Below are 27,066 nucleotides of genomic sequence, written 5' to 3'. Positions count from 1 at the left end.
TGTGAACATTTTTATAATTTGTGAACATTATTTGAAATCATGAATAGTTTTTTGAAATCATGATTAGTTTATGCAAAATTAGTAACTTTTTCTGAAATATAAAACTTTTTGATACCCCGAATTATTGAGAAAAAGCAAAGATCAAAAAGAAAAGAAAAAAAGGCAGCGTCCCGACCCGCACATGGGCCGGCGCGCGCTCGCTGCGTTCCCGGCGCCTTATGCGCCCTATAGGAGCTCCCATTGGTTACGTCGCAAATTTATCTGCGTTATTCGTGCGCGGTTTATCCAGAATGGGCAAACTGAACCCCTGTGGGCTAACTGGGCTGAGGGCCTACATTTGTTCCACGTGCCATGCCCCCACGGGCGGATTAACATCGGTTGATCCAGCCCAGCTCTCCGATGCTCCGAGCGCGGGAGCTGTTTCCCCATGGGCGGGAAACCAATTTGGCTGGTGCCTTGTTCCTCCAGATTCCAGACTCCTCGAGCATGTTATTGTTATTAAAAAATATAATAACTCCTCGAGTTTTGCAAACCTAGCCTAAATATATCTTTTGCCCGTCACAAAATTGACGAATGTACTATCTGGGGGCCTTATTTATTTTCATATTCGTTCCCCTAGTTAAGCAAAATATACTTTGGGTCCCTGGGGAAAATGTTGCTGCCAGTGTGGCAGGTGCGCCGAGGGTACGCCGAGGGTGCAACGGCAAAAGCCCGCCGTCCCCGTTCCGATCCCTTCCCCACCCCAACACCCCCGCCCCGCTCTGAGACGGACTGCCTTTTTCCGTACTCGCAATTCCATCCATGGCTCCCGGCCCTCACCCCCACCCCCACGGCCCCACCGCCTCCTAGCCCACTAGCCTAGGGTTTCGGGCCCCGAGATCGTAGCCGTCGCCGCCGCCGCCGCCGCCGCAATGTCTGGCTCGCCGGGGCAAGTCGTGAGCGAGGTCGGCAAGCGCCTCGGGCAGCCGCGCCTCGGCAAGGACGCCCTCATCAAGCTCCTCAAGGTGAGCGCCCCCGTCCGTCCCGAACCAGTCCTCCTCCGATCTAAACCCGCTCGCTCACAGTCCTCGCGAGACGCTGTGCTGCTTCTGGGGTTTTGAAATTGCCTCGAAGGGCACCGCTGATTTTAGTGTTTTTTTGGGGGTTCTCGAACACTGACTGTAGTTCACGGTTCCGCTCCAACCTCCATGGGGTTACGAGGGGCTGGGAATTCGAGCACCATGTAGTAATTCGTGTGATGGGGGCACAGGGGCAGCGATGCTGAAGAGGTTGTATGTTCACTATGCATATGTTTGACAGTTTGAGCAAAGCCTCTGAGGTGTTTAGTGTCAACTCGGCATGGATCTATGGTGTTTATGATCGCTCGAAACTTGTTGAAAGAGTACCAGTACCGTTTATTTCCCTGCCAACTGGAGGCAGTCAGAGAACCTTCAGTTAATTGTCACATGTCTATTATTTCATCAGTAAACAATTTTGTGAGCACTTGTTGTTTCAAGTTTGCCTGCTTTGTGAATTGGTAATATGAAGGAAGGTACTATGGAGATTTATGGATAAGGAACAAAGGAGATTTGATTTTTCAGGCTTCAACCAATTCATTATCTTAAACCGTCAGTAACATTTGAGTATTTCGATCCATTTTACATGATAAACAGGTTAACTGGAGATCAAGTGGGTTAATTTCGGTCCTTCCCTTTTTCCCTGAAACGGATATTTGCCTTTTTTACTGTTATACGAGAATACAGTTTTGATTTGGTTGTACTGTACTTGTATTATATCCAGCGTTTGGGGGAGTTTAGAGCAATGGCTTTGTACAAATACATTGTTAGATCTCTACCTGAACTGTTCTCTAGCTCCCATTAGGGGTTACATATTTGCATACTTTTGTTTAATGCATCTATACTATGACAACCCCTCCGACAGTTGAACCCTTGAACCTAGTATAGTAGGACAGGGATGCAGGCTAGCTCACCGTAATCATCCAAAGGGAAAAGCGTGGCACATTAATACTTTGCAGCTTGGCATTTTCTCTAATTGGTTGTTTCTTTTCATTATTTTTTCTATGAATAAATTTGAATTTACTTCCATAACATGTTTTTGTTATTATCTGCAGCAAGCTGAAAGTGCTTTATCAGAGTTGAGTCAGTCCTCCTCTCTGCAAGATGCTCTACGTCCTTTGAGTAAATCACTGGTCCAGAACACTTTACTTAGCCACAAGGACAAGGATGTCAGACTTCTTGTTGCTGTCTGCTTCATTGAAGTTATGCGAATCCTTGCACCTGATCCACCTTTTACTGATGAAATATTTAAGGTATTTTAACACTTATGTCTTTCAATGCTTGGCTGTCACTGACTTCTTGTACCATTACCATTTAGAGTTGTGAAAATATGAAGCACTAACTAACAGTCATATTTGTCAGATAATTTCTGTAACGTTATCCATTTTCGATTTTTGAGTTATTTAATGTCAAAGAACAATTGGAATAAGGACCACACTCCTATAACACTATGTCAACTGCTTTATCTCAGGAAATATTTAGGCTCTTCATCAGCGAATTTTCAGGGCTTGCAGACACCGAGAGTCCATATCTTACGAGAAGGATGAAAATATTGGAGAATGTTGCTGCGCTTAGATGCTCTGTAATTATGGTTGACACTGGCTGTCAGGACTTGGTTCTTGATATGGCCAAAATATTCTTCTCGGCAGCGAAGTAAGACTAAATCTACTGCTCTTGTTGTTATATGCCTACATTTGGTTACAACCAAGAATCAAGCTGTGCTCATTTGTCAGTACCTATCTTTCAATTGTAGATACACTGATCGTACTCATACCGACTTTGACTTGAAAATCATGAGTACATTTTTTCACTTATGTCCTATCAACCGGTTTCTTTTTGTACTGTCTTCCCATTTTGAGATTTTGGAATTATGAAGTCATCAAGACCTCTAATACTGTGTATCACACCATCAAGATCTCCAATACTGTCTACCGCAAACTGTAAATATACAGTGCTATGTTTGTTCTTCCATTGAGCTGGCTATTTCTAGGTATTATTGTTATTTATGGAGAAAGCTATGAACTGTCAAATCGCCAGGTTTCCGTTTCCATGTATCACAGTAAATGTCAGTGTGCACTATCATGTTTGCTGTTTTCAATACTTAATGGATCTCATGGGTTCCTTATCAAGTGCAACGGGCGATGTACCTAGTTTATGGAGGTGATTTGGTGAACATGTCTTGGCCAACAAAAGAGTTGTGTATGCACCTTGTGGTACTATTGTCTTGTTGTCCTTAAACATGTTAAGATAATTGGCAACATTCATTTCCTTAAACAAATTTATACTCGAAACCAAACTGTTATCCTTGGCTCAGCAAGAGCAGAAATTCCATTATGCAAGTAGTTTGCTTTACGTTATGTGTGCTAATTCATGACCTGCTCATGTTCAAAGGTGTCTGCCACACATAATTACTGTTTCTGAAAATTTAAATCGCATTTTTTTTCATTAAGTGGTTAACTCCTTGATTGTGAAACTCTTTACAGGCAAGGTCTTCAGCAATGTGTGCACCAGGCTATGCTATCAATAATGACACAAATATTAAATGAAAAAGTTACTCAGCCTCTTCTGGATGTGATTTTCCGCAATTTAGTAAAAGAGGACAAGGTAACATATTTACTGTTCATTTAATACTAACAGTAAGTTGAGGCTGATCATGCGAGTAATGTTTCCTTACAATATGTTCTTCTCTGCATGAATAACTTAGATATCTGGAAGCCTGCATTATTGTTCTTTGATCCAAACTAATGCTTGTTTGCTTCTTGTTGCCCATGCAGGGAGGAGCCCACAAGCTTGCTGTTGACATAATTCAAAACTGTGCTGAGAAATTGGAGCACATTGTTCGAATTTTTTTGACATCATGCATTTTGAGCAAGGATGCACCGGTGAATGAACACAAGAAGCCGCATCATAAAATTATTCTGGAAATATTCCAGTGTGCACCCCAGATGCTTTTTGCTGTTATTCCATGCTTAACTCATGAGCTCCTGGTATGTTATTTTCTTTTAACTTTGTTACACTATTATATTGGATCGTATTCTCCCTGAACAAGCACCATCTACCTCGTTAGAGTGACCAGGTTGATATCCGACTGGAGGCAGTGCACCTGATTGGGAGGCTTCTTGTCTTCTCTAATCTTCGCTTTGGTCAAGAAAACCAGATATTATTTAGGGAATTCTTGAAGAGATTCTCTGACAAATCTGCAGAAGTAAGAATTGCTGCAATTGATGCAGCAAAAGCATGCTACATTGCTGCATCATCTGGAAATGTAGCACAGAATGTTCTCAGTAAGACTACTACTTTTATCTGTGGTCACTATATGCACATTACCATCTGTAAGCATCCTTTTCATGTGGATGTCTTGTTCCTTTTGGCAGAATCTCTTGAAGGAAGGTTATTGGATTTTGATGACAAAGTGAGGATCCGAGCTGTTTATGCAGTTTGTGATTTGGCCAAATCAAATCTAAGCTCATTTCCTTCTGAGTTGATATTACAAGCAGCAGAGAGGCTACGTGACAAAAAGGTGAGCAGGTATTATTGTTATTTTGCACAGCAGTTTCTTGATGGTGCCTCACTGAAACATTTTTCAGATATCTGTCAGAAAGAATGTAATGCATAAGTTGCTGGACTTGTATCGAGATTACTGTGAGAAATGCTCCAAAGGAACTGCGACAATTAACACTCACTATGAACAAATCCCAGCTAAACTTATTGTTCTCTGTTTTGACAAAGATTGTGAATCCTTCAGGTTTGTTCATCTCTCTCTCTCTCTCTCTCTCTCTCATACTCAGTCATGCCTATTTTGTTGAGTTGTGGCTTCTATATTTTGGCAGGCCACACAATATGGGGCTTATTTTTGCTGAAGAACTCTTTCCATCACCACTTTCTCCAAAAGAAAGAGCAATGCATTGGGTTGAGTTTTTTTCTTATTTCAAATCACAACATGTTAAGGCTTTGCATGCCATCTTTTCTCAGAAAAGAAGGTAAACACTTGTAGCATAGTATATACTATGATGATGTAATAACTCTGTGAAGCACATTTGACATTTAGACATTTTCCTTTAGGTTGCAACTGGAGATGCAAGCATATTTATCACTTCGAGCAAAGAAGGTTTGTAAATCATCAATAGATACTGAACATTTAGTGAACTTTTTTCTCAAATTGAACCTTGTATGTGCTACAGGAAGAATCTTCAGATGAAATACAGAAGAAAATTTGTGCGTCATTAAGGAAGATGTCCGCTTCCTTTACAGACATCTCTAAAGTTGAAGACTGCTTTGAGAATTTGCACCAGATGAAGGATAATAACATATTTAAGGATTTGGCTGAAATAAGCAAAGAGGGCACTACTTTTGCAACAGTTCGATCAATCAGAGTAATACTCGTTTGGTCCTTTTAACTGACGAGACAGTAAATTGTTTGTTTTCTCCTGCTTTTGTTTGCTCAACTATAAACTTACTGAGGAAGCCGTGGTGTATACTTCCCAAACGTAGTTTAATATTCGTATGTTTCTTTTTCATGGCATCCTTAATTCCTATTGCATGATCCTAGTTAGAAGTCATCAGCGGTGGCATATACCATGTGGATTATTTTGCATGGGAACATGTACATGCCCTCCAGTTTGAGGACTGAATGATTTAAATGATTATCATGAAAATCGAGCCAGTCTCTTTTTCTGCGCAATCAGTACGGTTCTACCGAGAATATAATAATACTGAGATTGAGGGAAAAGTAAAAGTAAAATATCCAAAGGAGAGCAAATACAAGGGGTAGTCTCAAAGGAGCTTCCTAGAGATAAGAGATAGAGCAAAGGAAAGTCTAGGTAGAACTCGTTTAGTGCACATGGAAAACAAACAAAGTGAATTTGTCTTTCCAGTGGGATCTGCATTGTCTTGTCTTTCCAGCGGGATCTGCATTGTTTTGTTTTCAAGGTGGGTCTGCATTGTGTTGTTTCCCATCATGAGGTCAAATTTGAACTTGAACATTTGCGTGATGCTAAATCTCTCTAGCTTTCAGCAAACTACGGAATGCCCGACTCTTCCTTGTTCTGTCAAAACTATTAAGCTGCTAACTGTGAGTTCTGTGGAGCATTAAATGGTCCCAGTTTACAAGTTAGTGCAAGTACGTTAGTACCCTGTTAGACTAGTCATAGTGGTGAGCAACTTAGACTAGTAACATGCATATGTTACTAGTATACGTTACTACCTTCATAGTGGGTAGTGTCATGTGTGTGATAACATAGAGAGCTTCATTTATTACTTTGTAGAGTCATTTTACATTGGGAACCGCTATGTGATGGTAACATATTATGTTACTCCATTTGCCTCTCTCCTCATTAATTACTTGCCATATCATATTTTTTGCCTATGTGGCACGCATGTTACTACTTATGTTACTCCCACTATGAGCAGCCATATGTGTATTCAACTCTTTTTTTCTCCACATGGTATTATTTATGCAAAAGAGTTTTTTTTTAAGATTTGTATCATAGAACATACCCAAATCAAATGTCTATGTTTATATCTAAGTTCGTGCTTGAATGACTGCAGGATTCATTTCTCAAGAGAATTGGCAACAAACACCAAATTTACAGCTTCTGCAAAGAACTGTCTACAAAACTCTCGCATTCACTATTTAATTGGGAGATGATTTGTGCCATTTTGGAGGTTCTTTTCTCCTGCAGAAATGAATTAACCCATTATGCAGAGTCCGCATGTGATCTTTTACTGGTAAGTTATTAATAGCCGGCAAATTATTTGTTTTCTTTTAGGAATATGAACTTCTCTTTGCTGCAAGCATGCAATCTTTTGAAGCTTACTGCATTTCAGTTTTTACCATTGATTAAACTTTTTTGTGCTTAACGGCACATCTGTTTTTTAGTTCATGCACACATTTTCATCTCCTTTTAAGGGTCATCTTCTATACTTCTGACTCAAATGTGTAATCATGTAGCTAGTTGCAATGGCGTTTCCATCATTATTCAGAGGCTCAGAGGAGTACTTGCTAAAGTTGTTCTCCGAAGACTCAGTCCTGATAAATGAGAAGAGTCTCCAAATGTTGGCATATTTGGCAAAATCACCGTGTAAATTATCTATTAATTTCAGGTAAAATAAACTGTCATTGTATTGGAAGTTGGATTGTCTTGATCTGTCTGTTTGTTGATAATTGCTCTATGAATGGTTCATGTTTGATGAATCAGCAATGTATTACTCAAGCCTGAAACTAAATGGCCATTTTGAAATTTTAAATATCCTCCTGTTTGCCTTTTTTTCTTCTTCTCCAGAGATTTTGTATGAGCTCACTAAAAACTGGCGAAAAACACTTTACTCCTATTCACCACCTTACCAATCTAGAAGTGCAATGGGCGGTAATATAAAGAAAATGTAGGGATAGGAAAATGTCAATACCTTTTTTGTATTTAATGATTGCAAGTGTGGTAGGTCTCTCCATCTTTAGTTATCTTAAGATGAATATTTTACTCATAGTAAGTTGTCTTTTTTCCAGTAGTGATGTCTACCTCTTACTGGAGCAAAAGTGTATTGAAGGAACACGTGCTGAATCGAAATATGCCATTTCTGCAATTGCTTCACTGATCCAGTCTCCAGATGACAAGAAATTTGCCAAATTATGTAAGGTAGGTACTAATTAGTTCTGTTCTACAATTGCTTCACTGACCCAGTTCCCAGATGACAATTGTTTACATATGGAAATGCTCAAACCTTTGCAGAATGATTGTTTCTGATGCTAAAATGGTCACAATGTTTTTGGTAGCTAGCTGTTTCTTCTTATTTTTTTCATGCCTTTGTTTTTAATGAAGGCGTACTTTGGTGGACGACTTATATGATCCTCTCTTCCCTGCAGAAAGTTGTTGGTGGTCTACATGATAACCATAATATCCCAACTCTATTACAGTCGTTGGGCTTAATATTGGAGTATTCTCCCTCCATGTATACATCATATGACGACCAATTTATCAATTTTGTTCAACGTGTTTTTGTCTCACCTGAGGTAGGTAATATATTTTTTAGCAGTGATATCTGGACTAAGACATAGCAATTTGATGTCTGCTATGGTTTATGGTTTATGCAGTTTGTTTCAACTCCGGAACTGTCACCCTCCGATGAAAATTCTGCATGCAGTTTCTCTTGCAAACTGAAGGTAAGTTCTGGACAAAATAAAACATTCAACTCATGGTAGATCTAGTAGGGAGTTCCACATGCGAGTAAAATTCACGATGGAATTTTCATTTTTGCTCTCTAATTGTTTTGTGGCCAATGTAGATTTATTGTCTCAAAGCACTTGTCAAAAGTTGTTTACCAACAACTACTGCCCGTGATCGAATAGAGAATTTCTTGAAGATGCTGTTAGATATAATTCGCGAAGAATTCACGCCCATTACTATATGGTTCGTATTTTTCTGCTTCCTCACATTATTTTAAATTGTTTTCTCAATAGATGCTTCACTGTTGTAGCCTTCTGTTTGTTTTCTACTGATTACACCAGTTCTTTAACTGATATTTTACAGTGCATCAGTTGATCAGCTTTTCTACGAGTATATTTTTCAAGCACTATTGGAACACATAATTCATTGTGGTGTGGTCAAGTTTCCTTTCTTGTTGAATGTGATAAACATAATTTGCACATCTTTGCATTAAGATAGGTAGTCATAGTTACAAGTGGTCAATTTGGTGCAAAATTGTAGAACTTGCAGATGTGCCTAATGCTTAGTGTTCTACAAGTCGTATACTGTGTAACTTTCATGAGGTTTCTGTTACCTTCGTGTTTGGGTTACTGTGATGAACTAGTGCATCTCGAGCATCGCCTTTTTTCAGCCGGAGGCTTCCTGGTTAGTATAATGCAAGGAACTTAGGAATTCAGCAATTACACATCGTTGATTAGGTGGTCAATTTAGTGGGGTTTGTGAGAGAATTTCTTGGTTAGTATAATGAGGAAGTTAGGAACTCACCAAACTTATTTTAAAGAGAGAATCAGCAAGTAAGCATTGCTGATTAGGTGGTCAGTTTGGTTTGAATGGTTACTGGAAGAAAAGACTCACCAATCGGGAGTGCAGAAAGAAGAAAGTAAAGAAAAAAGTCCATTTTACTCCCCTGAACAAAATCGATGGTTCACATAACCCCTTAATGAAGCCAATCCCGTTCAATACCCACCCAAAGTGGATTTGGTCGGGTGGTTTTGTTGAGTTGGACTCGGTCAAGCTGTTTTGTTGACCGTGGGCTCTCCTCCTTCCCTGTGCAACCTCGGGCCTCTATGGTCGACGACGCATGCGGCATGTCCACCGGTGGTGACAGGTGCGGGGAGCCGGGGTCCGCTGGCGACGACCTGTACGCCGGGCTGGGGTGTCTGGAGCACACGCCAGGCCCACCAGTGGACAACATGCGGCGGTAGCGGCGACCCACCACACCTGTCCTCGTTCCTTACTGCCTGCCCCGGATCCCGGCAAGCCGCCGCACTTCCCCGCCCCACCCCGGCCCGCTGCAGCGTGCTAGCAGCCATGTGAACCGAATCCAGTGGCCAGGTCGTTGGGGCAGACAAGCAGCCGTGCTGGGGAGCAGTCCCAGGATCCCCATCGCCTCGCGCCACCGGCCTTCGCCGCCCTCCTCAATCCCGGTCGAACCTCTCTCACCAAGCCGCCCCTCCTAACCCAGATCCAGGCGAGCATCTCCGGCCTCCTACCACGGTTCCTGCGCGAACTGCTGCCGCCACCGTGCGCTACTTCATGGCAGCCTGCCTGCCTCTTGTGGTGCTCTTCTCCAGATCCAGGCGGACCCCCTCGCTCCACCTCAGCTCTGCATCCGGCGCGGACTGAGGAAACCGTCGGGCGTCGATGTATCCAGGGCAGCCCAGCAGTGCGTCGGCGTCGGCAGCGAAAGTGACGGGTCACCGGAGAGGGTCCCACTGGTCAAATACCACTTTGACCCTGCCATGTCAGCAAACCACTTAAGCAAACCCAGCTAAGATGATTTGTGAACGGTATTGGATAGATCGGGGGGTTAAAAGAGCAGAATAAATGATCAGGGGGTTATGTGAACCACTCACTTTGTTCGGGGTAGTAAAATGGACATTTTTCGAAAGTAAATAGGGTAGGGTATAATGTGTGGTTTTAATGCTCGCAAACTTAACTGAATGTTATTCAAGCTAAAAGCACTTATACAATATTAAATGTTTTTTTATTTTCTTTATTGATACAACTTAACCCTGAATTTATTTACTTGTGTTCTGTGTTTTCACTCTGGTTCTTATGCTGCACCAGTGAAAATGATAAGCCATATCTTAGACTGGCTGCTGGGAAATCTTTACTACGACTAGCTACAAGATGGGATTCACTCATTTCTCCAGAATTATTTCGCACTGCCCTTCTCATGGCAAGGGTATTGTCAATATGCTACACTGCTAACAAGTATCTAATTTTTATTTTTCATGTAGGGGCTAACATTTCTGCCCACTAGTCTTTCTAATTATTTGATAATTTGATTTGCCATAGATTTTGAGAACCTTTGCTGTAAATAAACATCTGTTTGCAGCATTATTTTGCTTACCTACATTGGTTAATCTCTACTCACATTGCGTAGTTCCATATTTTATGCATGCCAGTATTCTACCTCTTTATAATATTACATGTATTGTGTCTGGTTGTCAGGATTCTTCATATATTGTTCGCAAGTCATTCATTCACAAACTTTTTGGCCTTTTGAAGAAGCATGCAATACCTGTTAGATATGCATGTGCTTTTGCATTGGCATCAACAGATTGCGCTGGAGATGTTCGTACTGAAGTATGTATCTTCTTTTCTAGTTCCCTCGTATATATATACCATATAAACTTGAGGTGATTCTTATTCTGTTACCTTGTATTCTAGTCACTTAGGTACTTAACCGAAGTGGTAAAAGAGCAAAGAGGAGTTTCTGTTCACCAGAACAAAACCAGCAATGACTCGATTGTAGAACACCCAGCATATGCTGTCCTTTTCTTGATCCATACGCTTGCATATGATGAGGAGTTTCCTTTTAACTTTTGTGAAAAGGAGACTGGCTCGGCTGAGTTTTGGAGGTATGTTCTTGTTTCAGATGTTTGAATCCCATTGGCATTTTTTCTGTTGCTCAACTAGTTCCTGTGGCTGGAAACATTCGAAGTTTCAAGCATGTAATAGCTTCCTCCTTTTTCCCTTTGTTTGTTGACAGCCCACTTATTGTGATGTTGAGAGAGCTAGTTGAAATAGAGGATCTAAGCCAAACCAAGCATGGCTCTGCCACCAGCTCTGTATCCATTCTTTTGGGCATCTTTCGTGCTGTTCAAAAGGCTGAGGATGTGATTGATTCTGGCATCACTCATGTATATGTCTCTTTTGGCTACCGCTTTGACATTTTTCATTTGCCTATAAATTTCTTCACCAGGTTCTAATTTCCTAACCGCCTTCACAGAAACTGCACATTCTCTCAAAAATTGGTTTGCTTATGGTAGAAGAACTTGATAAGCATTGCAAGACATCAGATTCTCCACGCCATATTCTCCTGCCCTCATCTTATTATAGGTTGTCTTGGAGTGAGAGAAAAGCAGATGTAGGTTATTCTTACTATTTATTCTCATGTTTGTTAGAACTTGTCTTAGTTCATTTTTGCATTGACTTATTTTCTCCAGATCGGTTTTTTTTTGTAGGAATGCTGCCAACTAGATTTAATTACTGATACTTTTGTGAAGAGAATTCTAAAAGCTCATGAACCTTATAACCAACAGGTACATTCTGTCTGCTGTGTCACCCTTGGTCTCTTGTTTGTGTATATATACATATATGTAGTTTGTGCCTTCTGTTATGGTCCTATAGTTTTAGTTCATCAACATTAATTTCAGGAGGATACTACATGGTCTACTATTACTGAGAGGGTATCTAAAGAATCTGCTCCTAAAAGGCAAACTCGTTCCTCATCAAACAAACCATTATTTGGACAGTTTGTAAGTGGTCATGAGCAAGGGAAAACGAAGAAAAGTTCAGTCCAGGCTAAAGATGTCCCCAAGAAAAATTACCTGGATATCTTGGAAAAAGACAACGTGTCATCTTGTGGTTCCGCCGGCACAAAGCTGTCATCTCCAGGGTCTTTGGGTTTGACCAATGAAGCTGATTCTAGAGATCTGAAGACGATATCTTCAAAGGACACCATGTCAACAGAGGTACAGCATGCTAGTGTCTGATCGAACTATATGTTTGAGCATTGGATTATCTGTGGATTGGCACATGGAAACTCAATTTATATTATTTACTTATTTTTGTAGGACTTTCCTGACTGTCATCTCAGAGATTGGTAAGCAAACAAACGATTTAACATGTATTCCTTCTTCAGAAATGTTCTCCGCCTGGAAGAATATGTTCTAAACAGTACTTTGTCTTGTGATACCATGCTTTGCGTAACTGCGAGTATAGCATAATGACATGCATGCCCTGCAAACTCTGCTAAATCTATGTCTGTCTGCTAATTCATGATTGTTGTCCATGTTACATCACTATTTAGAATGGAACGATAGGGAGCTTTTCTCATTGTCTATGTGTGTGGCTTTATGTGGTAGAATTAGTATATGGCATGACATCTCAAGTTATCTGCAATAATTATTGGGTCTATGCCTAATAGTACAAGCAATTCGTTACCAAATAAGGCAAACCCCTGTATGTCAGAACTTGTATTCCTGGTAATCTGTCTAGGGCTAAGAAAAGAGTAAAGTGAAGTTTGGACCAGCTATTGTAGTCGCTAGTTGACCATGTATGTTCAAGTATGGCACCAATGGTCACATAATATTTTTGAACTTTGGACTAGGTTATGACCAAATTTTACGTGGGTCACATGGGGCATAGCTAGAACACACAAACTTCTAAATAAAAAGAATGTGGACTTCCGTCATAGAACAATGTGGTTTGAAGAGCAGGGCAGCTGACGATCGTCAGATTTTTATCCGCTTTTTGAGAAACAGAAATATCACATTTTGTGTCAGAATTTGAAATTTTGTGAAAAAATTGAGATGAACTAGATATTGCAATATACATGCAATTAAGATGAAATATAAAGGAACTTTAGTGTGTTTCCAAATATCAGATCCAGATATGGGCTTTAGTGCTTTACAGCTGAGTACCAGCTAGTATTAGTCTATGGGTGTCACTGGTGAAGTCAGTTCGGCTGTGGCTTGGATTTCGCTGTGGCTTGGATTTCAGGATTGCACTTGCCAGTTCTTGTGCATCTTAACAAGTATATCTGGCTGTCCTATACCTGGCCAAACCTCGGGCTGCTTTGGGCCGGGCTTTGGGCCGGGCCTAGCCAAGCCTGGCCCAAACACGTAAAAGCCTGCCAGGCCTCAGGACGGGCCCCTTCAGAAAAGCGCAAAAACGATGGGCCCGGGCCTGGCCCGGCCATCGGGCTCAAAATCTAGACCTGAGCCCGGCCTGGGAGCAGTGTTGGGCCGGGCCGGGTCAGGCTGGGCTGGCCGGGCCGGGCTTCCCAGTCCCCCTTGAAATAGCACCACATTCTACACTTATTGCAAGAATACCATGGGAGTTCAAAGTGTACTTCCTGCTTATTGATAAATACCTGATGCCAATATTTGTTACTCCCTCCGGTCCTTTTTACTCCGCATATTAGATTTGGGTCAAGTCAAACTTTGTAAAGTTTGACCAAATATATATTAAAAAATATCAATATCTACCATACCAAATATATATCCCATGAAACTACATTTCGTAATGAATCTAACAAAATTGATTTGGCATCGTAAATGTTAATACTTTTTTCTATAAATTCGGTCAAAGTAGAGATGCTTTGACTTCAAACAAAACTTATATGCAGACTAAAAAGGACCGGAGGGAGTATGTCCAAAACCACATATATTTTGTTGAAGGTCTGTGGGTATCTACACTGGTAATTTATATGCAGCGCCTAGCATAATACAAAATAACTGTTAAACAATAGTGCTTTCAATTTTTTTTTTTAACTTATGATGATGATAGTCATCATAAGAATAAGATGCTGCTTCTTTGCTCCTGTTATATGGTGTCAAATGATTTATATTTTTCAGTTTGAAAACCTTTGTCAAGTATCCATCCATGATTACTTACGTTTCGATTTGTAGCAGTGAACTAGAGGAAGATGTTGGTGATTGTGATGGTAATTTTGTGAAGCGTCCTTTCTCCAGCAACAAAACAGGCAAGTCATCTCCAGTAACCAAGACATGATTCACGATGTTATCTTCACATTGGCGCTTCTTAAAGTCCATATGTTATGCGAACTGCACAGTTGTAACAGGCTGGTAGTGTTGATGCACTATATATGTGATTCATTTGAATCATATACATCCTTATGTCCTAAAAGTGTCTTTCCTGACTGAACATTCGTCCAATAAAGTTGCTCACAAGTCACAACTCACACACAACTACTCCCTCCGTTCGGAATTACTTGTTGCAGAAATGGATGTATCTAGACGTATTTTAGTTTTAGATACATCCATTTCCGAGACAAGTAATTCCGAACGGAGGGAGTACTTCCAGCCAACAGTCATGCAGAAATGGCAATATCATGACTGTTTTATGTCACCAAGTGACTAGCCGTGCAGCTACCTTTTATGCGTTTCGCTGTATATTTGCAGTCCATATATTAAATATAGCTGAGCGATCAACCTTCTATTTTTTAGCAGTGGCTGCCCTCCAGAAGAAAAGCAAGAGAGCATTGGATTTGAGAAATGCAAAGAATTCTGCTGGATCAACTGCGGACACAATAGACAATGTAAGTGCATTTGGGAAGCATATGCATGATTCATCCCTCATTTGTGAATACCTTGAGCGGACATTCCTCTTTTTTTTGCCAGGTTCGACGGACCAGATCAAGGAAGGCGCAAACATAATAACCATCTAACTGAAGTTTTAGCTGACGTGTCTTAGACATACATATGCTGAGTTCCCTAATACCTTTTGTACATGCGCTAGTGAGCACTGCAGCGATGATACAAAATCTTTGGTTTACATACCATCCGTGAAACCTTGTAAATAGAGAAGTGGATGGTGGAGTCAGTGTTCACATTATCAGCCTCGTAACTTATCTGATCGAAGTAAAACCGTGGAAGTTGAAATGTCAGAACTGGTATCGTCTGTTAGTTTCTGTCGTTGACCTATTTAATCCATGCGGCTGCCGTATGCTAACAATTATTACACCGTCGAGGTGCAGGAGTGCACCCTAGGGTAGGAAGTTGTATGGTTCCAAAACACGGCTAGTATATTCATCTTCTTTTACAAAACTATTCCCTCAGTAGTGTCAAAAGGCGTCTTATATTATGGGACGAAGGGAGGATGTAGTTGTAAATCATGATATGACAGGATAAATAAGGCATCTTTATATAACCGTCATTCGTGTCAAGGGTGGGATGTCCATCATTCAATTATTCCTACCCAAACCCCATCAGCTACTGCATCTTCCAGACAGAACAAAACAGAAAGCCACCGCATCACGTTCTCAGCACAGGGAATGAATCCATTTGCAACGGCGAAAACGTGGCCCTGGGCTGCAGAGCTTGCGGTCCGATGCTTCGTCTGTCCGGTGCGGAACACAGAATATGGCAGCATCACTGCAAGTATTTGCTCTTCTTTCCTGCATAGATGGCCAGAATGTATATAGCGGCGCAGCCGGCAACGGTGGCCCAGGTGGTCTCCCAGAACTTTCTGTTTTTGATCCTCGCCATCTCGGGGGTCTCCGGATCTAACGTCAGCTCGATGTGGATGTTCATGCCGAACAGGCTCACGACCACGATGCCCGCGGTGATCACCACGGTCGCCGTCGTGAGCATCACGCCCATCTGCAGCAGCTGGTTCTGCTTCTCGTCCAGCATCATGTTGATGTAATCCTCAGTGTCATCCACATAGTCGCGGAGCTTTGCGCAGTAACAAGGTGCATGTTAGGCTGTTAGAAGCATGCTTGGAATACGTTGTAAGCCAACAGCTAAAGAGCATAGTGTTCACGTTGAACCAGAAAGGTGCATGTGAAAATGTAAGTGTGTCTGTCTGTGTGCGCGTGAGCTCTTATCTGGTGTTACGAATCTGTAGCAAGAGATGTGACATACTTACATGGCATAACTTGTTCAGTGTGCCATCAAACTGCACGAAGTAAGCTTCGAGAAGCATTTCCAACTCTTCTACATCAGGCTTAACAAAAGCAGAACTTCCGTGGGAGCTCTCTATATCATCGCCACTGCCTTCTTCCTCCCTGAATTCAAGTACATATGGAAGATTAAAATGGAAGCAACATATCTTGAGAACGACGTAATAACTACTCCATCTGTCAATTAAGCCTAACATCATCGAATTGTTCTTGATTTATTCAAGAGAGTTCAGGTGACTGTAGCTCTTATTAATCAATCGGATCCCAGCAACCACAGAAAGAAGACACATTAGCTATAGGTGACATACTTCTCATCCTCATGGTCAGGAGATGCATGCTTGTTGGAATCCACTTTACCCGATGGCTCGTTCAGTCCTTGAAACGCAAGCTTCCTCGTCAGGTACATCTCGAACATATCCGTGTCATCGTCAACTAACTGCTCGATATCATCCCTCACCTGCGAATAAAGAGACCACGGCAGCACATACAGACGGTGAAATGATTAATTAAATTAATAACGTAGTACTCCCTCCCTTCACAAGTATAAGATGTTCAAATTCTTTTCTGATCCGGTTGTATATAGATGCATTTTAGTGTGTTTGTTTACTCATTTTAATTTGTGTGTAGTTCATATTGAAATATCCAAAACATTTTATATTTATGAACGGAGGGAGTAGCACTTAACTTAGGCTCGTCAAATAGTGGGGAGTAACTTAGATTAGTGCCATTCATATGACACTAGTCTATGTTACTATGTTCGTAGTGCAAAGTATCATAATGACAGTATCATAGATGACTTCATTTGTTAGTAGTGATGCTATTCATCACCCATGGTGTACAATAAGTTATTTCTCACCCGAGGTAATCTTACGATTACTTCATAATTAAATTACATTTGGAATTCAAATAGTTACATTCTATTGATTCACTACGTAAAATTTAACATAAGAAAATAAAAATATAGGTCATAAGACAAGAAAATTTACAGTTTATGTGTATTTTAGACTATGTTTGTATGTTTGTAATTTTACATAACATAAATTTTTTTTACGGCGATTATATATTTTCTTACTGTCCCTTTTTGCGTCGGAAATAAGAAAAAAAAACTTACGAAATGTAAAATTACGGTGCAATGATGATAAAATAGAGGGGGTGAACAATAGCTATTCTTCACCCAGGGTGACGAATAGGGAGACCCCATTTGTTAGTTTGTAGATTCATTTTCTTATTGGGAAACACTATATGATGGTAACTTAACAATGAATTGTCTCTTAACACGTTATCCTAGGTAGAGATTTTTTGTAGAGACAATCACCCCAATGCATTGTATCTTTAGGGGTTGTATCCAAGTGATATTGCATTTAATTAGTTTAGGGATCTTTTTTTTTTTGCATTTTAACATTATGGCCTAGTTGTGGAGAGAAGAAAAGAAGGGAAAATTAAGGAGACAAGCCACAGCGGATAAAACCATTAATTACATTGCACAGAAAAACGAGCTAAGAGTCGTATCTTCGCTAACATAAAACTCCACTCTCTTTTCTTTAATTACGGTGCCACATCAGCATTTTGTCTATGATAACGTAGCCAAGAATTAGGAATGTCATGCATGCCAACTAGACAATTTTGATGAATGGCATGAAATTAAATGAAAAAGGGAGGGTTAAGCATCGTATTAGAGCATGGTTAGTAGTATAGCCAACAACGGAAATATACGTCGTGTATTCGCGAAAAAAGGTGCTCCACCCCCTATAGGGATATTAAATTCAAAAAATACGAGAAAATTCAAAAAACCCTGGAGTTTGGGGACATCAAACTTGAATGCCTAATCCACTCCCGTGTGAAGTTTTATGAAAAAAAACCCATAAAATGTATCTGTGGTGAAAGAAATATAGTCCGACCTATGATTCATCCAAGCAGTTTTTTTCTATACATAGATTTTTTTGTCTTTTTACCGAGAATATGTTTCCTAGTATTTTTTCATGAGACTTCACATGCAAGTAGATTGGGCACCAAGATATGATATCCTAAAATTTCAGTTTTTTTTTTTAATTTTCTTGGTTTGTTTTTGAATTTCATACTCATATACGGGGGTGGAGCACCCGAGTGCTCCAAATCCACCAACAACCGTCTATACGGAGTTGCCATGCCACCTATAATCAAACCTAATAGCCAACATGTGTGCTTATTTTTTTGTTGCTAAGCTTTCTTCATCTAATTAGTTGTAGACACAGAACTATGTTTCCACCTAGGTACATGCTTTTATTATCTTTTCTTCTCAGGGTCATTAAACTAATCTCTCTTCATAATTAACTTATCACGTCAGATTTTATGCCTACTTGGCAGGCTTAACACCTTTACAAGGTGAGTAGTGGGAAGGGCCTTAAAATTTAAGCATACACCAGCTCATGATTCAAGATACATCCATTTCTACAAGTAACTTGGGACAGAAGGAGTATATAATCAGTACTCTTACCTTCTGCACGCGCCCTGTTAGCTCTACCAGGCGGCTCTTGATCTGCCTGACGTGCTCCAGGTTGAGCGTGCTAACCTTGGAAGTCAGCTTGTCCAAGGCCGGATACGCCTCCTTCTCGAGGGCCAACGTCTAGCACCAAGAGAAAACATGGTAATTAAGTTCACACGCTTTTGACAGATCATGTGTTCAACAGCCGAAGCCTGCCTATATAGTGTACCAGTGTACCTCGGATTCCATGCATTTGCATGTGTGCTCGAGGCAGACCTCGAGCACCTTGAACTCGAAGGGCTGGATCTTAGCGCTGCCAGGCATCGGCACGTTCCCCCGATCACCACCCAGCTCTATGTCGTCGGTTGCCGGGTTCGTGGTAGGCGCATCCTTCACGCAGAAGCAGGTACCGGCGACAGAATCAGGCGAACAGTGCAGATAACTCGCCGCCATATCGTAGCAAGCATGCATGGCTATTGAGTGGACTACTAGTGAAGTGGCGAGATGGGTGTTTGGCCGTTCGTACCGGGAGCGCGAGGCGGGCGCGGAGTTCTTGGAGGAAGGGGCGGAGGCGCGGGTTGCCGGGGTCGCGGACGAGCACCTCGGCGGCGGTGACGATGGCCTTGACGTGCTCGAGGTTGACGACGACGGCGCGGTCGCGGCCGAGGATGGTGGACGGGTAGGAGAGCTGCGGGTCGAGCATGCGGAGGTCCCGCGCGGGCAGCCCCGTTATCTCCATGATCCGGTGCCTCCCGAACTCCCCCGTGCTCTCCTCCCCCGCCGCCGGCACCACCAGCCACTCCTGGCTCGCCGCCGGCGCGCCCTTCCGCCGCGGCGCCGGCGCGGTCTGCGGCTGCCTCCGCTCCATGCGCGGGGTCGCTTGGTCAATCTCGTGGACTACCGAGGCCGCGTGGCGTGACGCGGTTACTTATCTCGGTACGAGGTCTTCGCTGAGGAGTTCGAAAACAGCTTACCACATGTCCCGTGTGGTGTAGGCGCGGCGCTTATTACGGGTCACGGTCGCGCGGATGGCGACGAGGGATCTGCCCGGCGGGCCGGCCACGGTTGTTGGCCGGAGAGTTATTTTTCTCCGTGGACGAGGATGGTCAATCGGTGCGGCGGTGCCACTTGTCTGGAAGCCAGTAGGCATTTGGACGTAGCACTGTTGTGTTCGGCACGTATGCTTGTCCCATGGTACCAATGTCTCTCTCTTGGCAGGTTTTACCTCCCTGTGTTTTAAATCCGATTTTCCTGGAAGAGATCACTACGATGGGTCCGATTACGTCATGTACACTGATTTTATATACATACACATACGGCGTTTTTTTTTGCGGGGACATACGACGTTTGTTGAGTCTGAAAGAACAATGTTTTGTTAACATTTGCGAGCTCAAGTTAAAAACACATAATTTTGAAGTAATAATGTAGGATCCTATGAATTTTGTTGAGTTGGATTTCTCAATGTTTAAACCTCTTGTGGTCAGAACACGGTGGCGATGTGGGTGGGTATATGCCAAAAGCCATGGTGGACAGAGGGAAATTAGGCCCAATTCTTTTGAGCAGATTGTGGAGAATTTTGGTTTGGAAAATCTGGAGCCAAAAGAACTCGTTTTGACTTTTAAAATCTAGAGAGAATTCTCTAGAATCCTAGTGCAATCCAAAAGCATCCAAAAAGCTTGATTTTCCCAGAATCCTGAGATTTTGGCAAGTCCCATCAGTGAAAACGTTTTAAAATATAAGTGTACCCCTATCCCATGGAGAAATTACGCCCGGAACGCCATGGAGAAACGTTTCAGAAGTATGGGCTTGAGTCAATTTCCAACATTTCATCCAAAGAAGCATTATCACAATTTTTATGGACCGTGGGTACATGTCAGACAACTGATAATGTCGCAGATTAGTTTGCACATAGTCGTTCTGTCATTAATAAAAAATTCCACGAGGTTTTGGAGTGTGTAGACCGCATGGCCGGTGATTACATAAGACCAATTGATCCAACTTTCTCTGAACCATACCCAATACTTAGAAAAGCAAAGTTTTGGCCTTATTTTTAACATGCTATTGGAGCCATTGATGGAACACACATTAAGGTGATTGTGCCTAAGGAGTTGGAGCCCCAACACAGGAATTGGAAAGGTTACACAAGTGAAAATGTTATGGCAGTGTGTGATTTTGATATGAGGTTCACATTTGTTGTTCCCGGATGGCCCGGATCTGCTCATGACACACGTGCATGGAGCAATGCCATAGTTCGTTATGATCACTTTCCACAAACCCCCACAGGTAACATCTCGCATGTATCCATATTATTATATACATGATGGTATGTTGTAAATTTCTAATCTCTTTTGTTGATGTCGTACTGTAGATAAATATTATCTTGTCGACTCCAGCTATCCAAACAGGGTTGGATATCTATCTCCATACAAAGGACAACGATACCATGTACCAAATTTCCAACAACACCCACCAGTTGGGAGATATGAGACATTCAACCATCGACATTCTTCTTTGCGAAATGTCATCGAAAGAACATTTGGTGTTCTCAAGATGAAATGGCGAATTCTTGGAGTTGGAAGCATACCTCGGTACAAACTGGAGACCCAAAAGATGATTGTCACTGCATGCATGTGTCTCCACAATTGGATTCGTGATAGCAAGTTACGTGATGAGCATTTTGACAAGTTCGACAATGATGCATATGTGCAACCTCCATTGCTTACAGGTGCCAATGCTCTACCATCAGAAGATGATGGTACCATGAACGCAATACGCGAGGTGATTGCTGCTAGTCTCATACCTTGAGATTATCCATTTTTTTAGTTCATCCACTTTTGTAATGAAAAAATCTTTAAATCCATTCCAAATGTAATATTTAGCACTTTTTATGACATTCGTAAATCACTTTCGTACTCATATTCAACTAGATACTGTTAGAAACAACAAGGTGTTAATAAATTCATTAAACAATTTCTGTCTAAGGGTACTACAGACATTTCAACACACAACTCTTTCCAGAATCTCAATCTACAATCCCAAAAAAGAACTCGGCAACAGATTCTGGGAGAATTTTCCAAAATCTTGATTCTGCAGAATCCTGTGTGAAGAGAACTGGGCCTTACTCTTATACACCAGGGGCTACCTATGAATTACACTGTTGAGCTGCAGCAGGGGGTGCAGCCCGGAGAGTAGGAAGTTGTCATTGTAAAAGTACTCTTTGGTTCGTGGGTGCATACACACATATATGAGAAAATAATAATTAATAATTAAAAAAGTTTAGAAGTTTTAATAAATAAACTTGACTTTTTTTTGGCACCAATATATAAATTTTCTCGAACAAAAACCCAACGTTGACTTCAGGGCAAAAAAACAAAATCATTTGCTATTATAGGTCACTATTCATACTATTTGGCCAATTTTTTTTGTTTTTTAAAAGAAGTCAACGGTTTTTTTTTCTTTTTGTGGAAATTTTCTTATACAAGTAAAATGGAGGGTAATAACAATTCAAAACTACGAAATTGTAAATCATGATACGAGAGGGCAGATCTTATAGCCACCATTCAATTATTCCTACCCAAACCAAAGCATCAGCTACTGCATCTCCCAGACAAAACTAAACAGAAAGAAAGCTATCGTATCATATTCTCAGGGCAGGGAAACCCTTTGTGACGGCGATAACGTGAGCCTGGACTGCAGAACTTGCGGTCCGATGCTTCCTCCGTCCGGTGCGGAGCCGAGAATAAAGCGCCATCACTGCAAATATTTGCTCTTCTTCCCTGCATAGATGGCCAAGAGGTATATGGCGGCGCAGCCGGCGACGGTGCCCCAGGTGGTCTCCCAGAACTTCATGTTCTTGATCCTCGCCATCTCGGGGGTCTCCGGATCCGCCATCAGCTCGATGTGGATGTTCATGCCGAACAAGCTCACGACGACGATGCCCGCGGTGACCACCACGGTCGCCGTCGTGAGCATCACGCCCATCTGCAGCAGTTGGTTCTGTTTCTTGTCCAGCATCAGGTTGATGTAGTTTTCAGTGTTGTCCACATAGTCGCGGAGCTTTGCACATTAAAGGCTGTTAGAAACACGCTTGGAACACTTTATAAGCCAACAGCTAAAGACCATAGTATTCACATTGAATCAGAAAGGTGCATGTGGAAATGTAGTTTATATTCATAACACTACCAAGAAGTGTGTGTGTGTGTGCGTGTGTGTGCGCGCGCTTTTATCTGGTGTAATGAATCTGGAGCAAATAGTCAGTGTGCTGAACCTGATAGTGGCAATCATTTTGATAGGATCATTTTAGAGCAATCATGTCTCAGGGATTCCCAATTAGGCCAATAACTATAACTAGTGGTGAATAGAAGGAGATGTGACATACATGGCATAACTTGTTCAGCGTGCCATCGAACTCCACGAAGTAAGCTTCAAGAAGCATTTCCAACTCTTCAACGTGCTTAACACAAGCAGAACTTCCATGGGAGCTCGCCGTATCACCGCCACGGTCTTCTTCCTCCCTGAATCCAAGTAAATATGGAAGATTAATGTGAAGAGTAATAACTTTCCATCTTTCAATTAAGCCTAGCATCATCGAATTGTGCTTGGTTTGTTCAAGCAAGTTCAGGATGCTATAGCTCTTAATCAATCTGATCCCAGTAACCAGAAAGAAGACTCATTAGCTATACGTGACATACTTCTCATGATCATGATCTTGATCAGGGAATGCATGCTTGTTGGAATCCACATTAACCGACGACTCGTTGTTGACTCCTTGAAACGCAAGCTTCCTCGTCAGATACATCTCGCACATATCCGTGTGGTCGTCTAGCAAGTGCTCGATATCATCCCTCACCTGCGAATCAAGGAGGCCACGACGGCGCAAACCGACGATGAAATGAATAATTGAATTGATAACGTAGTGGCTCTCAGCTTAAACTTGGAGCATACACTGGCTCCTGAACATCAGTTATGTTAGTACCTTCTGCACGCGGCCTGATAGCTGGACCAGGCGGTTCTTGATCTGCCTGACGTCGTCCAGGTTGCTCGTGCTAACCTTGGTGGTCAGCTCGTCCAAGGCCGGATACGCCTCGCTCTCGAGGACCGACGTCTACCACCATTGATTTTTGCACCAAGAGAAACATGGTAAGTTGGTAGCACGCGCATTTGACAGATCATGGGTTTAACAGCCTGCTTATTGTAGTAGTGTGTACCTCGGTTTCCATGCACTTGGATGTGTGTTCGAGGCAGACCTCGAGCACCTTGAACTCGAAGGGCGGGATCTTGGCGCTGCCGGAGATTGGCACGTTGCCCTGATCATCACCGCCGTCAGTTGTTGCCGGAGTCGTGGTAGCCGCATCCTTCACGCAGAAGCAGGAGCCAACAGAATCAGGCCAAAAATGCAGATGAAACCAACACCTTACCATCAGTTGGTTAGAAAAATGCAATCTGCCATCAATCTATCGTACAGTAGCATGACTGGTGGAATGACGATGGGTGTTAATGGTGGGTATGGCAGTACCGGGAGCGCGAGGCGGGCGTGGAGTTCTTGGAGGAAGGGGCGGAGGCGCGGGTTGCTGGGGTCGCGGACGAGCACCTCGGCGGCGGTGACGATGGCCCTGACGTACTCGAGGTTGACGACGATGGCGCGGTCGCGGCCGAGGATGGTGGACGGGTAGGCGAGGAGCGGGTCGAGCATGCGGAGGTCGCGGGCCGGGAGCCCCGTCATCTCCATGATCCGGTGCCTCCCGAACTCCCCCGCGCGCCGCTCGCCCGCCGCCGGCACCACCAGCCACTCCTGGCTCGCCGCCGCCGCGGCCTTCCGCCGCGACACCGGCGGCGACGGCGCGATCTGCGGGCGCCTCCGCTCCATGCGACGCAGTCAGTCGATCGGGGCTCCGGCCGTTGGTGAGTTCCCTGGACTGTGAACGCCGCGTGGCGTGACGCGGTTATCGGTACGAGGCAGTCGGTTAGGATCTTGGCTTGGCTTTCGTTTCGGGGAAGCAGTTTTGGTTTTAACTCTGCGGCGGCACGTGGGCGCCTCTGCCCGCCCGCGTAGGCGCACGGACGGGTGCCGGTCTATGAACGTCCGTCTCGTGGTGGTCCGCGCGCCCGGGGGCGGGGGGACGGCGACGATGGGTCTGCTCAGCGGCTGTTGGCTGGAGCCTTCCTTTTCTCCGTGGACGAGGAGGGTGGTCGGTCGGTGCCATGTGTCTGGAGGAGCAATTTGATAAAATGACACACTTTTCCTTGTATTTTGATTCAATAGCACACCTTTCTTTTTATTGGATTAAATGACACACCTTTGATTCATGGATAGATAAAATGACACAAACTAACTTTTTAGCTCAATTTTTAGGTGTGAGCCCACACGTAATATTTTGTAGGACGATTTTGCCCTTCAGTCGGTTTGACCTGTTTACTGGTTTGATTGAACCTGGTCGCTTTCGATCTGTTTGGATCAAAACAGAGACAAACCAGGCAGCGAGACACAATAGCGCCGCCGCCTCGCTCTCCTCTCCATGCCCGGGCGCACTGCCTGTCCCACTGCCGACGCATGGAAGTGTGCCTCCTCCCCAGCGCTTCGCCTGTCTGCCCCGTCTCGCCGCGCTCCGGCCGCTCGCTCGCTGACAGAAGAGAAAAGGCGACCCCCTTTCTCAAACCATCATTTAGCCCAGGAACTGAGACGGGGCAGTTAACATATGGACAGCCAACCAATCTGATTTTTGATTACATCCGTATGAACAAGCATCTCTAGTCCATATGTCTTGTTGACAGAAGCTACAGCTAAATCCATCAATCCATATAATTTTCAGCTACAATCGGTTTTTTAGGACAAAACTTGGCGTTGGCAAGATTTGAACTCAAGCTGCAGTCGTTTTTTTTTAGCTCAACCCATATACAGGAAGCGAGCAGCGACAGCAAGCGAGCACCGCTACAGCCGCAAATGCTGCTCCAGCGCGGCCAGCAGTGACATGTACATCGACGCGCTGCTGCGCCGTGGACAACTGTGCCGAGCGTCGACTCGGAGGTTAGAGCTGCAGCAGCGAGGCGCTTGAAGGGGCGGTGCCTTTTCTCTTCGACCGGCGAGGGTGCGGCCGGAGCGCGGCGAGACGGAGCAGGCGGGTGGAGCGCTGGGGAGGAGCCATACTTCGATGCAACCATGATGGGACGGGCGGTGCGCCGAGGCGGACGCACAGCGAGGAGAGCGAGGCCACCGTGATGTTCTGTCTCGAACCAGTAAACAGCTTAAACCGACCGAGGGGCAAAATCATCCTACAAAATATTATGTGCATGCCCAACCAAAAAGTTGAGCAAAGTTTGTGCCATTTTATCTAGCCATGAATCAAAGGTGTGCCATTTAATCCAATAAAAAGAAAAATGTGCTATTATATCAAAGTATGAGGAAAAGTGTGCCATTCTATCAAATTGCTCGTGTCTGGAATCCAGTAGGAATTTGGACGTAGTGTTCTGTTCCGTCTCTGTCTTGGCGTGTTTTCAAGCCGTTGATCTTCATTTTCCCGTGTTTTCAATCCGGCTTTCCTCGGAGAGATCACTGCGATAGACCTGACTACGACATGTACATTGATGCTACTTTAATGATTCTATACATACACACGTATAGTACATAGGATGATTATTAATTGGAAGAGAGCAAAGTGGGTGAAAGAAAAGGTTTTTGTAGGTGTCCCTATAAATTTTGAACGTCGATATCGCGAGAACGTTCGGAGCTATTGGACTCCGGTTTGAACTAGTCGTTTGGAGCGGGGAACAGCGTGTACCGAACAAAAGTGTTCGGTCACGCTTTCATAAAGCCCGAAAGCGCGCACGAATCCCTGTAACAAGGCGACTACCCCGCCATCCAACCAGTCGGCGGATCTAACTCGCTGTCACCTACCCTTTCCACCCATGATTCCCTCCATTGTTCCCCCTCCCCTTGCCCTCCATTGTTCCCCTTGCCCTTCCTCTCCATCAACAACATTTTTGCTCCCCAAGGAGGTTGCCATGACAAGATCTGACGAAGCATAGCCCAGATCTGAGCTAATTGCAGGTTAGTTTCCCTCACCCACGCACCCTCTCCTCCCCCTCCTCCCTACCTGGCCCCGTCTCCCTTCCCTACCTTGTAAATCTTGCCATGTTATTGCTTATATTCATGACATGAACAAGTTAGCCTGGTTGTCAAAAGGGCATGCATGATTAAATTGAGAAATATGCTGTGTGCTACAGAAATTGTTGCCGCTTGTGGTCCGCCATTCTTGCCATCTATTTGCATGGTAGTGACAAGTAAAATAGAAAGTACCACACATGGAGAAAAGGTGGGCTTACAATATTGTTTCCATGTGTATGATATGCCTATTACCATGGAATTGGTACTTAGAAATGTCATCTAAAGATTGATTTGCTGTAGAAAATGTGTCT

General features: G+C 43.2%; 3 protein-coding genes across 8 annotated transcripts; 1 reads left to right on the top strand and 2 right to left on the bottom strand.

Annotated features, from left to right (window-relative positions):
* The first annotated feature begins 753 nt into the window (after positions 1-753).
* LOC119269730 (sister chromatid cohesion protein PDS5 homolog A-like) lies at positions 754-15,195 on the top strand. Of its 6 annotated transcripts, none has more exons than XM_037551634.1 (28): positions 755-1,004; positions 2,111-2,308; positions 2,527-2,708; positions 3,539-3,659; positions 3,830-4,042; positions 4,123-4,339; positions 4,430-4,575; positions 4,643-4,800; positions 4,886-5,035; positions 5,118-5,163; positions 5,237-5,428; positions 6,603-6,782; positions 7,006-7,157; positions 7,558-7,687; positions 7,915-8,061; positions 8,143-8,211; positions 8,334-8,458; positions 10,325-10,442; positions 10,712-10,846; positions 10,931-11,121; positions 11,253-11,403; positions 11,493-11,630; positions 11,728-11,805; positions 11,920-12,237; positions 12,340-12,368; positions 14,179-14,252; positions 14,737-14,828; positions 14,911-15,195. In XM_037551634.1, exons 1-28 carry the CDS (start codon positions 912-914, stop codon positions 14,944-14,946), a joined length of 3,879 nt encoding a protein of 1,292 aa, XP_037407531.1. In that variant the 5' UTR covers positions 755-911; the 3' UTR covers positions 14,947-15,195. The 6 variants fall into 6 exon arrangements, with proteins under 6 accessions (XP_037407529.1, XP_037407526.1, XP_037407531.1 ...); XM_037551635.1 differs by having other exon boundaries at positions 756-1,004; positions 14,182-14,252; XM_037551632.1 differs by having other exon boundaries at positions 754-1,004; positions 4,123-4,575; positions 14,740-14,828.
* Positions 15,196-15,409: 214 nt separating this feature from the next.
* On the bottom strand, positions 15,410-19,522 carry LOC119269732 (magnesium transporter MRS2-E-like). Its single transcript, XM_037551637.1, has 6 exons — positions 19,181-19,522; positions 18,892-19,044; positions 18,667-18,795; positions 16,502-16,650; positions 16,160-16,298; positions 15,410-15,966 (listed from the first exon to the last, which is right to left on the bottom strand). The coding sequence occupies exons 1-6, from the start codon at positions 19,520-19,522 to the stop codon at positions 15,661-15,663; spliced, it is 1,218 nt and encodes a 405-aa protein (XP_037407534.1). The 3' UTR covers positions 15,410-15,660.
* Positions 19,523-22,123: 2,601 nt separating this feature from the next.
* Positions 22,124-24,520, bottom strand: LOC119269731 (magnesium transporter MRS2-E-like). The gene is made up of 6 exons (XM_037551636.1): positions 24,170-24,520; positions 23,862-24,008; positions 23,630-23,758; positions 23,346-23,503; positions 23,033-23,168; positions 22,124-22,710 (listed from the first exon to the last, which is right to left on the bottom strand). The coding sequence occupies exons 1-6, from the start codon at positions 24,518-24,520 to the stop codon at positions 22,405-22,407; spliced, it is 1,227 nt and encodes a 408-aa protein (XP_037407533.1). The 3' UTR covers positions 22,124-22,404.
* Positions 24,521-27,066: the final 2,546 nt, after the last annotated feature.

Source organism: Triticum dicoccoides, chromosome 3A (genome assembly GCF_002162155.2).
Source record: "Triticum dicoccoides isolate Atlit2015 ecotype Zavitan chromosome 3A, WEW_v2.0, whole genome shotgun sequence".
Lineage (NCBI taxonomy): Eukaryota > Viridiplantae > Streptophyta > Magnoliopsida > Poales > Poaceae > Triticum > Triticum dicoccoides.
The sequence above is the reverse complement of the archived record's forward strand: the minus strand, read 5'-3'. Positions and strand labels throughout refer to the sequence as shown.

Coding starts and splice junctions, on each gene's coding strand:
- LOC119269730 (XM_037551629.1), top strand. CDS start 912: ATGTCTGGCTCGCCGGGGCAAGTCGTGAGCGAGGTCGGCAAGCGCCTC. Junction 11,631..11,727: donor GGAGTGAGAGAAAAGCAGAT/GTAGGTTATTCT, acceptor TTTTTTTTGTAG/GAATGCTGCCAACTAGATTT. Junction 14,829..14,910: donor CTGCGGACACAATAGACAAT/GTAAGTGCATTT, acceptor TTTTTTTGCCAG/GTTCGACGGACCAGATCAAG.
- LOC119269731 (XM_037551636.1), bottom strand. CDS start 24,520: ATGGAGCGGAGGCGCCCGCAGATCGCGCCGTCGCCGCCGGTGTCGCGG. Junction 23,169..23,345: donor CAAGATCATGATCATGAGAA/GTATGTCACGTA, acceptor ACTTGGATTCAG/GGAGGAAGAAGACCGTGGCG. Junction 22,711..23,032: donor CGCTGAACAAGTTATGCCAT/GTATGTCACATC, acceptor TAATGTGCAAAG/CTCCGCGACTATGTGGACAA.
- LOC119269732 (XM_037551637.1), bottom strand. CDS start 19,522: ATGGAGCGGAGGCAGCCGCAGACCGCGCCGGCGCCGCGGCGGAAGGGC. Junction 18,796..18,891: donor GCAAATGCATGGAATCCGAG/GTACACTGGTAC, acceptor TCTTGGTGCTAG/ACGTTGGCCCTCGAGAAGGA. Junction 15,967..16,159: donor CACTGAACAAGTTATGCCAT/GTAAGTATGTCA, acceptor TACTGCGCAAAG/CTCCGCGACTATGTGGATGA.